The sequence below is a fragment of the Haliaeetus leucocephalus genome, unplaced genomic scaffold (assembly GCF_000737465.1).
Source record: "Haliaeetus leucocephalus isolate CR32 unplaced genomic scaffold, Haliaeetus_leucocephalus-4.0 Scaffold157, whole genome shotgun sequence".
Classification (NCBI taxonomy): Eukaryota; Metazoa; Chordata; class Aves; order Accipitriformes; family Accipitridae; genus Haliaeetus; species Haliaeetus leucocephalus.
In genome coordinates, this window is record NW_010972593.1 from 972,998 (window position 1) to 985,160 (window position 12,163).

General features: G+C 44.4%; 1 protein-coding gene across 1 annotated transcript in view; it reads left to right on the plus strand.

Moving 5' to 3' along the window:
* PTPRS (protein tyrosine phosphatase, receptor type, S) overlaps window positions 1-12,163 on the plus strand; it is a 98,543-nt gene that overhangs the window by 37,401 nt on the left and 48,979 nt on the right. Inside the window, exon 5 of the mRNA XM_010562231.1 lies at window positions 1,053-1,163. Within this exon, the coding sequence (XP_010560533.1) occupies window positions 1,053-1,163 (111 nt within the window). The remainder of the gene's footprint in view (window positions 1-1,052; window positions 1,164-12,163) is intronic.

Sequence of the window (12,163 nt, forward strand, 5' to 3'; positions counted from 1 at the left end):
AATGATATCATTTGCACTTTTCTTACTTAAGATTTTATCAGTAATATTATGCTGAGCTGGAATTGTTTGGTTTTCATATTTAGGTTTTTTTCCAGAGATGGGAGTTAAGAGTCTTATCACATGTGAGCTCTGTCCATATCTGTAGTATAATCATGTACTCCTAATACATAAAACATTTGATAGCCTGTTGAATTATTTATGTAGTATGTATTTTAACTGGAGTTTTGCAGGGATGAAGCCTTCTGAGGTAAATGAGGCAGTTTTCTTCCATGTAGTTACATGCTGCATATCTCTGCATGTTTGCTTACAGGAGTGTTTAGTATGGGCTCTGGGTATATTCTTGTAGGCTGCAATAATGTACAGGTTTAAAAAAAAAACCTTAATCCTTTTGACCCAGTTGGTGTAAACCACACAGGCAATTTTGAAGTTCCAATGCAGTATTTACAGGGTTTTCCCTTGGGAATATTCACTATCAGTAAGGTGCTTTTCACACTGACTCTTATCTCCTGTAGGCTTCCTGTGAATCGGGCATTTAGGTACAAAACAAAGGCAGCAGTGATAAAAATGCTCCAGGGATCCTAGGCAGTGGGTGACAAAGCCTTTCGCTTTTATGGTCACTGCTTCAAATCAAGCAAAGGAAAGTCAACTGCCTTCTGATAGATTTCTGGGGATGACAGTAATATGGATTATTGAAGTTGATTTCATGAGTTCTGGTGCAGAATGCCTGCATTGCAGAAGCCACAAAAGTTGGTACTTTTGCTGATCATTTCAGTACAGAGAGTAACATTTAGTATAGACGGGGGTATTAAATTTTCTCTTGGGTATGTGTTGCGTACATGTCAAGCCGTAACGCTGAGCACAGGGGTTAGCTGATGTCAGCAGAGGGCTCGGTGCTCCCAGATCTCTTAGCCCAAGCCCCCCCAGGCACTGTCCCAGTATGTATTAGCCCAAGGGGAGGAAAAAGCAAAACATTGACGCTATTGCTCTCTCTTAAAAACAAAACAAAATGGTGATGATCGTGTCTTTGCTGCGGTCTTCTTCTCTCCTCCCAGGTGGCCTGCAGATTGAAAGCAGCGAGGAGACAGACCAGGGGAAGTATGAATGCGTCGCCAGCAACAGCGCCGGAGTGCGCTACTCCTCCCCTGCTAACCTTTACGTGAGAGGTAGGGAGCGCATCGGCTCACAACACTGGCAAATATCTCCCTCCCCGTGGCCTTCTTTTGTCCCCAGCTGTTTGATTCGATCCTGTCCCTGAGCACAGGGGAAGCACTGGTGTTAATCGGTTGGATCCTTACCGTGCGCTGCTCAGCTTGCAGGGGGATCCTGGTGCACCCCGACTTCCTCACCATTGCTGGTGGCTCCAGCTACCATGCCAGAGTTGCAGAGCAGCAATACAAGGCTGTGTCACCCACAGCGAAGTCAAGTGTGACTCAAAATAGTGTGCCCAAGAATCTGCCAGCATCAGCCTGCAGAGCCCAGAAGGGAAGTGAACAGCTTTGGCTGCAAAGAGGCCATAATGCCCTTTTCTCCCAAAGGATCCCTGCTCTCTGGAAGTGGGAAGGTTTCAGTTCTACTGGTGTGGGTATGAGAGGAGGGGAGGACCCTCTCAGCCCCCTCCACTGAGCTCTCTGTTCCCCAGATCTCACCAGATTGCAACAGGAGGGTGCATTCTCACTTCTCACCTAAGTCCCAGCTGGTTTTCCCTTCACTAGCAGTAATTTGTCACTGGTTCCTTGGGCACGAACGCTGGCCATGGGCACAGACTCACAGAAAGCTGGAGACGGCCAGCAGACGTCTCTGCTGCAGTGACAGATTCCTTCACCCATGTAGCATGGGGAACAGATGACAGGGGGATTGGCTTCTGCTTGATGCCCCCTCGATGTTCTCACACCCAGCGGGGCAATAGCCTTTCTGCCTTTCTTTGTTATTTTATTTTAATCTCTGACCTGTAATATTTTGTGTGTAGCTTTGGTTTAATATCTTTCCACAGCAAAACCCTTTTGATAATGAGAGAGCAGGGCTGGTCCTTCTCACTTTTTTAAAAAAAGAAAAATACCATTGGGAGGAAAAAGAAAAGTTACATCCCAGCAAACTGTTCCCATTTCCATCCCATCGACAGAGGAAGCGCCTCCCACCTACACTCACGTTAACTCTGCAGTCAAATGCAGAGCCATGCTCCTGTGTGCACTCCTTTCTCTCTCTCTTTCTCTCTCTCTCGTGTCTCACGCTCACTAAATCACATGCACATGGAGAGAAGGCTTTTAATAATTTAATGTTTCCAAGCTAAATTTTTAAATAGCCTTTTGTGGCCAGCTGGAAAATTGCGTTTGAAATTTGCCCTGTTGCCTGGGCCCCAAAATTCTTCTTTTGGGAGTGTAAATCTGGATCTGACACTAATTCAGGGCTAAAGCCTTTGCAGACAGCTTAGCTGGAATGTTTTGGGTTCTTTTTTTTAAAAAAAAACAAAAAACAAAAACAAAACAACAGGAAAAAACGTGGGGATTTTTCATTATTCTTTTATTTATAAATATCTGCTATCTTTCTGGCCACTCGGAAACTACCCAGGAGACAAAGGTTGTAACCATGGAGTTGCTTGTCTCCGCACCTGGATAAGAGTCTGCTCCAGGTGGATAGCCCTCTTTCTATCCAAGTTAGCCTGTGTGTACCTGAGGCCTGCCTGAAAAACAAAGCCAGCATTAGCCGGCCGAGAGAGTGCAGAAAACACCGTGTAAGCAAGCTCGGCCTGTGGTTTGGGTGTTTTTCATGCTGTTTAATTCCTTGTTTCTTGTGTGTTAATATCGTGGAAAGGTAACAAATTTCTGAAATGGATTTGCTTTGGTGGGAGGGAAAGTTCATGCACATTTTTCTTCCCGTTTTTTGTTTTAAAAGAGTCTTGAACACTCTTGTGTTTCCAATTGACTTGTTTCTCCCATAACATGCTTGTCTCTATAGAACACCTGGGATAGGAGTTGTAAGTTTTAACATTGCAAGGAAATGTTTTTGTTTTGTTTTGCTTTTCTTTTCTTCTTCTAATTATTTCTTTTTCCTTATTCAGTCCCATTGTGGAGTTAGTGCAAGCAGGGCCGGGTGTGGGGGCTGGTGGGAGCACGGGCTGGGGGAGCGGATTTCCAGCTTGGGATCTCCTTTGTACCGGGTCTTCTCTGCCTGGTACAGGTTCCGCTCCCCCTTCGCTAAAGAGCAGATGGACTTAAAGAACTGAGAACTCCTTTCTGGGGTTGGCACCTCTGTCGGGTGCTGATTCTGAATTAGGATTGCTCACAGTCTGACCTCTGTAAAGAGCTTGGTGGTTCTTAAACAGAAGGTGCCTAGCTGGATGGGAGGGGGAAAGTTAGGAAGGCAGGAAAGAGGGTCGTTACTATCTTCATTTTTTTTCCTTTCTTTTTATTTTGGTTAAGAGAAAAAAACAATCAATTTGCAGCTGACAGCCTTGAGAAGGCCTTTTTTTACTCTCTCTGTGTTTCCCCTATTTTTCTCTTCTCCTCATGTCATTGTGTTCCGCATCAAACCCCCTTAACATCCCTCAGAGCTACGAGAAGGTTGGTGTGGTTTTTTTCTTTTTTACTTTCTTTACCCACATTTTTACATTCTTAAGAGAAAAAAATAAAAAAATAAAATAAAAAAAAAAGAGAAAAAGCAAGAAATCTTTAAGATGAGCGAGACCCGCCCGTTCCCGGGTCTCGCAGAGATGAGTTGAGTTGCATTGTGGGCCTCTCTATGCATCCTTTGGTAATGTTGCTGAGTTCTTGCACTTTTTTGTCGTCATGGTTACCTTGCCGTTTGGACATTGGGCCTGATGCATGATAGGAGAATGTAACAATCTTCTTTGCATGCCACTTTTTAAATTAATTATGAATTATTTTTTCTATATATAAATATGTATAGTTTTTTTTTACAATTCTGGTTTATTTGAAGTGGATTTACTCTTACTTTCCAAATTTTTTGTTCCGTTGGGTTTTTTGCTTTCTCTTGATTTCCTATTTCAGTTTTGATTGGTTATGCTGTGCTGTAGTTTATTCCAAACGCATTGTGAGAAGCCAGTGTTCCTGCCCACCCGGTGGTAACTGAACTCCTCAATCCCTCCAGGAGGAAAGGAGTCACACAGCTCTAACGCCTGTCCATGGAAGCCCTGCTGTTTGGGACAAGCCTTTGTTTTGGGGGGAGGGAGGGATCTGGGAAGTGGAAAAGATGGTAAGAAGCCAGGGTGTCGTTCCAAGAGTTAGAGCAGACCCTGGGTCACATTATTACTTACGTATTTCTTGGAGGTGTGGCTCTTGTTCCACATCCTGCACACAAAGAAAAACCCTGATCCCTGCTCTGAAGGGCTACCCCAGCGATGCAGAACTGGCCATTTCCCTCCAGTAATACCAAAGACACTGCGTACGGGAGCTCATTTGCTGTCAGCCCAGGATGGGTACAGACAGAAAGCTTCCTGCTGTGTTACTCAATCACACGCAGTTGTCCTTCCTTTAGCACCCACGTGTGCATGGAGAGCCCCATCGTCAGGCAGCGCCTTGTCTCACCAGCAGAGCTTGGCAGATTCCCTTGTAGGAGGGTGATGCCTCGTCCTTGCAGTGTTGGAAACGAAGGGCAGCCAGCCAGCCGCCTTCTGCGGAAGGGTAGCTGGATCTCATGGCTCTGCCTCTCCCCATTTACCTTCTTTCTTCCCTGCCATTTAACCATTGTTGCCTGGCTACAGGCACCTTGAAAACCAGCCAGGTCCAGAGAAGGTAGAGCCCTCCTTTCTAAAGGAGCGTGGGAAGAGAAATGCAGCAGTGGTAGATACAAAGAGGCTGCTGGGACGCATCTGGCAGCTGCATCTCTATTGTAAACAGCAACAAGAAATCTGACAAGTTACATTCTAGCTGAAAATGCCTCTTTTCCCTCTTCTCATCTCCCTGTTTATCCCCATTAAGCTTCTGTTGCTTCCCATGTGTGCATCCTGAGTGGGTGAGCCACATGGGATAGTAAACAGGTGGGTTTTTTGCAGTGTGTTAGTTGTACCATTGATGCTTGGTGCTTTTGCCCTTTGCAGAATTGAATGCCCTTCCTTTCCCTGTTTATGCATTTCCCTCTGCCCATCAGTCCTCACTACTCAATAATCTACCAAAGGAGTGGCTTTCCTAGTGTACAGGTATTAAAGCTGTGTGATTTTTGAGAAATCCAGTGCAGTATTGACACAGTATCTGTCTCTCTCTTTCTCTATCTCTCTCTTTCTCTCTGTCTGTCCTTCTCTTTTTCTTAAAATGCTGAGATTTCAGTGCTCGGACCCTCAGTGCTGGTATTCTCCCCTCCCCCTTTCAAGTCTCTCCCCCTCTCCCCTTAGATACAAGGGTACCACTCCGAAATGCTGCACTGTTGATATTGTCTTTCTGAAGTGGCCAGCTGTGGCTCTTCTAACTTTGATGACAACAATAGCCAAAAGATATCCCCCAGCCCCAATGCTCTATTTAAAGAAAAAGAGGAGAAAAAAAAAGAAGAAGAAAAAAAGGCTTGTTCTATTTAAAAAGAGCAAGAGAGAAGGAATAGTATTTGAAATGAGGTGTTCCCATCCCACCTCCCTCCTGCCTAGGACTAAAAGGTGATAATCACTACTAATTACAGGATTTTCCTTCATGAATAGGAGTTTGAGTTTCAGGATTTAGATGCAATTAAAAAGGGATTTATACACCATTGTTTTTTATTTGTTTCTTTTATATTTTATAAAGTATTTCTAACATGTCCAAACTGCACTGCTGCTGCTAGAATCTCTTGTGATCTGAGAAGGTTTTAAGATTAAATTCTTCCTTAAGAGCCAATAAAAATAATAATAACATCAACAACAATAAACTAAAGCTAAATTGAATATAGTCATGATAGACTGGAATGACACTGGGCGAGGAAATAGAGACTTGATACTTGGCTGAAAGAGCTCATATGGTTTGCTAGAAGTTCTGGGCATGGTCTTGAAATTATTGGTTAAGGGTTTGCCTTGTGTGTTATTACAGATCAGATCATGCCATGGTCCAAAATAAGAAAGAGTCTGCTAACAGGGAATTTCCAAGGTCGAATGCAGAAGCATCTTTATGGAGACCCACAAAAGCAAATCAGAAGTAGGCAAGATGAATTGTGCCACCAGCCTAGGGTGTATGACAGTTTCTAGTCTGAGCCAGTTGTCCAGATTTCACCTGAAGTCAGTGAAAAGAAAGACACGGTTCTAGCGGGCAAGTCAGCACGCCTTAAGACGGGGATGCTGATATTTATGGGAGCTATACAACTCACCTGGCTTTCAAAAGTCTCATTGGATGCTTCTCTGTGTCCCTAGGGCCACAAATGCTATCAAACTTCTGGCCCATAGTGACTGCAGGAAAGGACAGATTCAAAGTCCTGTGTATCAAGAGATGTCTGTCTCACTGCTGGTGTTTGAGAGCTTCATGCCTCTCCTTGCACAGCGACAGGGACTTGCTTAGCACAGGGGAGGCCGTTTTGAGAGCCTGGCAGTTCTCATAGCTAATCAGAAGGCAAATGTCTGTGTATAGTTTCCATGCAGAGAGCTGCATGGCCTTCTTTCAGCTGGGATGGAAGGGAAACATTTTTGGCCTTTTTAAGAGGCTTTGAATCTTGCCCAAAAGGGCTGAGATGCTTACTCCACTTCGGTGGATAAACCCAGGTTGAATCGCTCATACCTGACGGTATTTTTCTCCCCAAGCATCAGTGAGTCAACACATGCAGGGTCCAGGCTTTGCCCCAGAGAGGGCATATGTCTGCTTGTCCAGCATCTATGGCCACAGCTGTTTCGCCCCCTTGAAACGGAGCAATTTGTAGCTCTCCTCCTAATTTTGAAAGCTTCAGACTTCCACCTTGATTGCTCTGTTTTGATCCAAATAGCCAGCTGCTTGGCTCAAGATAGAGCCCTGTATGTAAGGACGGAGCGTCTCTGCATGCTCTTCCATATTACAAAGGGAAAGGAGGAATGAACAATGCACCGTAGAGCTGTGTGGGCTGTGCTTTAGCAACTTCTGAGTATGCAGAGCTGCTGCTGTTGGTACAGGACAAATTGTCATGGTTGAATTTACCAGAATTAAAAATTTTCCCCTCTTTCACACAGTGGTGCCCTGTCAGGAGTCACAAAAGGCAGCAGTTGTGGTGCTGCAGGGATAATCCTTTTTCCCCTTCGCTTGAGCTTCTTGTTGCTCTGCGCTTTTCAAGCTCAGGGAGTTTTAAATGGTTCAGCAGGCATTTAAAACAGCACAGTGCACTTGCTGTGCCTGCTTAGGCCTTGCCTCTTCTGCTGCAGGAGTCAAGTACAGTGCTTAGTCACCCAGAATCAGGTTCTGCAGCCCAGGTCCTGCTGAGAACATTTCAAATATTTTTCAAGGCTCTCTGGAAAACCTCAACTCATTGAGAGACCGCAGATGAAAACAGGCTAGGGCTAAACGTATAATAGCAAAACTAGTTGAAATCCATTAAAATAAAAACCTTAGAAAATGCAGAAATAGTGTGCCTAGGACCTCAGGAAATAAAGCTTCAAAATATATTAAAATGTGACTAATTTAACAAATAATTTAGCCAGTAGCCTGCTCCTGGATTAAGTTTGGCTCATATGTAATTTGACCATCAAACCAGAGCTGCTGGTTGCTCAGCCCGTCCCTCAATAGACAAGTGGAATGGTTGTAAGCTTTTCGCTTTCAATACTGTTTAGAGGTTAGAAGCAAATAATTTCACTTGCACTATAGATTTAACAAATAGCCGCGAGGTCAAAACAATGATATTTTAAAATATAGGAATTTTAATAACTTTTTAGACAAGCATTGGTAAATTCTTTAATGGAAAAGGAGGGAGGCAGAACTACTGCTAGTTTGTACAGGTGCCCCTGTAGTGCCATCTTCCAGGTGCTGGAGTTTAGGGAGGGAGAGTTCTGTGACAATTTTTAAGCATTATGTTAGCACTTCCATGGGTGGGGGAGCGCCCTGTCCGTGTTTGGGGTGTCCTCAGCTCTGAAATTCTAGTTCAAAAGCAAACAAAGCAAACAAACAACTTTGCTGTGTTTCTGCAGAAGGATTTCTCAAGGGTATCAGGAAATGGAAATGGATACAAAAAGCCACCCCCCCAAAAAAAAACAAAACGAAAAAATCAAAACTGTATATATATGGATATATATGGATATCTCTCTATAGAGGGCACTTTGCAGGAACACTGTGCTGTACTGATCTCGAAATCTCTGCCTGCCTGTGTCTCTTACACCTTTTGCATCGCTGTTCTCTTTGTTTTAGGGGAAAAAATTAGATTACACCTTGTCAAATTAAAATAACAAAAATAAAATAGTAAAGTCTGTGTTTAATGTTAGAGCTGCTTGAAAAACAATTGGGTTCAGATTATTTTATACTCAATCCTGTAAAAAGCAACAGAAAAAAAAAAGAATTACAAAAGACCAGAGATGTTCAGCCAGCCTGTCACTCAACTAATGTGTTTTTTTAAGTGGAAAAGTAACGATGATTGGGAAGGTAATGGATTTCCTCCAGACCAAATCCAAGCCTTGGTCTCATTCTTTATTTATCTACCTATTTACTTATTTATTTTTATTTACCGTGAAGGAAATTAGGAAGGAGATGGGCATGAGGAGGGAAGTATCTCGTCCTCTGGAGGGACGGAGGTCGGAAATCCAAACCCGAACAGCGTCTCGCCCCAGCGGAATGAACTTGCAATTGGAATGGGAGAGGGAGAAGGCAGAGGCGGCTGCACGGACAGCACAGGGGCAGGGACGGACCACCTTTTGGGAGGGGAGGACAGGTGTAATCTAAGCTTCACTAATAATGTAGAGGCTGCACATTATTTTGGCACCCTTTCCCCTACCCCCTCCTCATTTTGGAGCAAGACGGAATGACTCCTGTCTCACCAAAATGGCCAATAATGTCCGCCTTCTCACCTCATTTGGAGCAGCAGCTTGCTGAGTGTCAAAATGTTTAATACCATTTGGTTTTGTTTGGTGCTTTCAACCAGTCACTTCACTTTCTTTTGTTTCCTTTTTCAATTAATTTCTTCTTTAAGATGTAAAATCTGTTTATCTTTTAGTTGGTTTAATGTGAATCGGGGTTTGAAGTGACGGGTTCTTGTCCAGTACGTTCTCCTTTCCCCACCTCGCTCCTCCTCCAACATTTTTCTCCCTGAGCTAATCTGGAAGGGGCTTAAAAAGTGGAACCGGTGGGTTTCCTCAGCACAAACTGGTTGGTTGGTCCTCAGATTTCTCTCACTAGCAGCGTCCTGGGAACTCATTTTAAGGATGGATTCTGGTGTTGCAAAAGTCAACCCTGGATCTCCCAGTGTCTCTTCCGATCAGGTCTGTAAATCTGTCCCTTTCAAAAACATCTCTCACCTTGTGGACCCCAGCTCTCTTTTTAACTGAGTGGTGGTGGTGGGGAACCTTAGCAATGTTGATCGGTACCTTCTTGTTGGAAAGAATAATGCACCGAAAACGCCACTCACAGAACACAAACTGGGTTAACCTCTCTGCATCCGTGAGCAGCAACAAAACCAATTGGCTTTACAAGGGTGTGAAAAGTTACGGATCTGTTCTGTTTCTAGTGAAGGTTATGTTATGCAGAATTTGGGGTGCAGGTTTGCCTGTGTGAAATACTTATCCAACAGACAATATTAAACAGACTCATAACTAACTGCACTTAAGAAATCTTTCTGTGTCTCAGAAATGGCTTCTCTGCATTGAAATAGTTTGACTTGCATCACAAATGTCCAGCTCCAGTTCTAAAATCTGGTTCTATCAGTAACAAGCTGTATCCTTGTTTGAAAAAAAGCTCCTGAGAATTTTTTGGCCATTGAAAATGTGTGTTTGTGTGTGCCTGCTTGTGTGTGTATATTGGGAGATGTTGCACATGCACATGGAGCATGCACATACGTGTATGCATGCAAGGTTGGCTTCGTAAAACAGGTCTGACAAAGCTGTCATGGAAACCAAACATCCCTGAAGCTCAGGGAGGGTGCTTCTTGAAACCAGAAATTGGTAAAATTATTAGATAAATGTCTATAAAGTAGAGCCCTGACTGCCCCATCCCAGCTTTTCCTTTCCAGAGAGCGTTGTTGTTCTTTTCTTTCTGGTCCTTTGAATGTGCTGGATAGCAAAATGGAAGGAATCTCTTCACCGCATTTTTTACATGTAAAATTTCACTCTTACAGCTGCTGTGTGTGAAACCCAGCTGGATCCAGAGGTGAAATTGTTCTTGATTCAATCTCTAGCGGCACTTCAAGCTTTCTTCCCACCACCGCTTTCCTCCTCCTAGGCCCTGACCTAAACGCTGACCCAGAGATTCTCAGCTTGACAAATCTCATGTCAAGAGCCAAATCAGAGTGGTACTGCAATTAAAATGAACAGCAGCATGATGGTTCTTGGTATCCAGAGATGAGCCCTATAAGTATTTCCTGTTACAGTAAATGAGGTTGTCACAGCCCTGAGCCATAGCAGGGATGTATCTAGGGACTCTCCGAGGTCTCCACCATTTAACGTTGGAGTTATTTTCACATCCTAGACTGGTGTGTGGATGTTTGTATATTTGTGCACACACAGGAGTGCGTAGCTTTTTTTAAACCAGGATGCACAACAGAAGTGCTACTGCCTGTTTTGGTCTTGCATTAGCCTGCTGCTAACCCTGATCCAAATTCTCCCTTTTCGCAGAATGCGCATTGTTTTGGGCTGGCATCCAGATGTGCTGGTTGCTTCCCATTAGTTAAGTGTGACAAATGCCGTTAAAAGAGCCAAAAAGTAATGCTGCCCTGAGACCCCATGAAGCTGACCTAAACCCCGGGGTACTGTGAGGAGGGTGGGGAGAATTGCTTTGCAGTTGTTCGTGAGCGTGCTCTGCACGGCTCCGGCTCCCTGGCCCTGAGCTTGTGTTTTGTGAGTGGATCTCTTCCCTTCCCTGCCCAAAACCACACAGACAGCAGCAGTCTGTTCCCTTCAGACTCCGATTCTCAGCACTCCACATACATCAAATGATGCTTTTCAGTTATTAAATTCTGGTTTGTTCTTCCTTTCTCTTTTTTTTTTTTTTTTTTTTTACTTTTTCTTTTTGTTCGGTTTTATTTCTTTGTGATTAGCCTCGGTTTGAATTAATTGTCTTGTTCTGTTTCCATGACAACTCAGTGTTTGCATCCCACCTGCCGTTGTTTGTTGCTGTTGATGCTGTTTGCTGACCGGATCTTGTCCGGCATATGTCTCCCCATTTCTCCTCACCTCTTCCCACCTTGCCTCCCCTCTCCAGAAGGTTACATATCAGCCCCTCCTCAAAAGAGTCATCCCCACCCCAGATCTGTCTGCATGTTGACCCCACTTGTTTCTTTTCGAGTTCTCTCCATGTTGTCTCAGATTGTGACTGGTGTGGTCTTCACATGGCTCCATTTTCTGAAATGCGGTACCTCCTGAAGCAGACAGTGGACAGAAAGACGGAGTAGGCAACAGGGACGTACCCTCATGTCTAGGGCTAAAAGTCTTCCATAGTGGTGTGACAGGAGGGAGAAAGGAGCATGTTGCTTGGTCTCTTGAGCCAGTGCTGGTGTCTGAGGTTGTGCGAATACCGTGGTACTCTCCTTACACCTTTCTCTAAGCAGAAAGCCATCTTCTAGTCTTAGTGTCCAGGTGAGTTTGCAGTCTCTCCCTCCCCAGTCCAGTCCCCTCCCCAGCTACATTGGAGGTGAGAGCATGCTATCCATTCTCTTTGCAAATCATGCATGCAGGAATTCTCCTTTGACATCTCTGAGCTCCTAATGCCGCAAATCTGGAAGTCTTCTATTCCTTGCCTCTCAGTACTGGTTCCTGGGTTCTGGTAACCATGCAGGAAAGGATCTGATAACATGATGGGAAGAGCACACCTTTCTATGAAGACACCTCCTTGCCAGCTTGCAGGAAGAGGCAGGGGCTATATTTGGCTTTTGTTTAACAAAGCCCCAGTAAATGGAAAACGGCTACTACCTCCCCTGGCAGCGCCCTTCCCATCTGAAAAGATCATAATGTTGAGCAGGAGCCAGGGAAGTGGGCTGGAAGATAAATGCTGGAAAAACCCAAGACATCAGTTCCAGGGGACATCTGAAGGCACTAGGACTTGGGAAGAGCAATGGCAGGCTAAGCTCTGATGTCCTTTGCATTGCTTTTGCATGGATG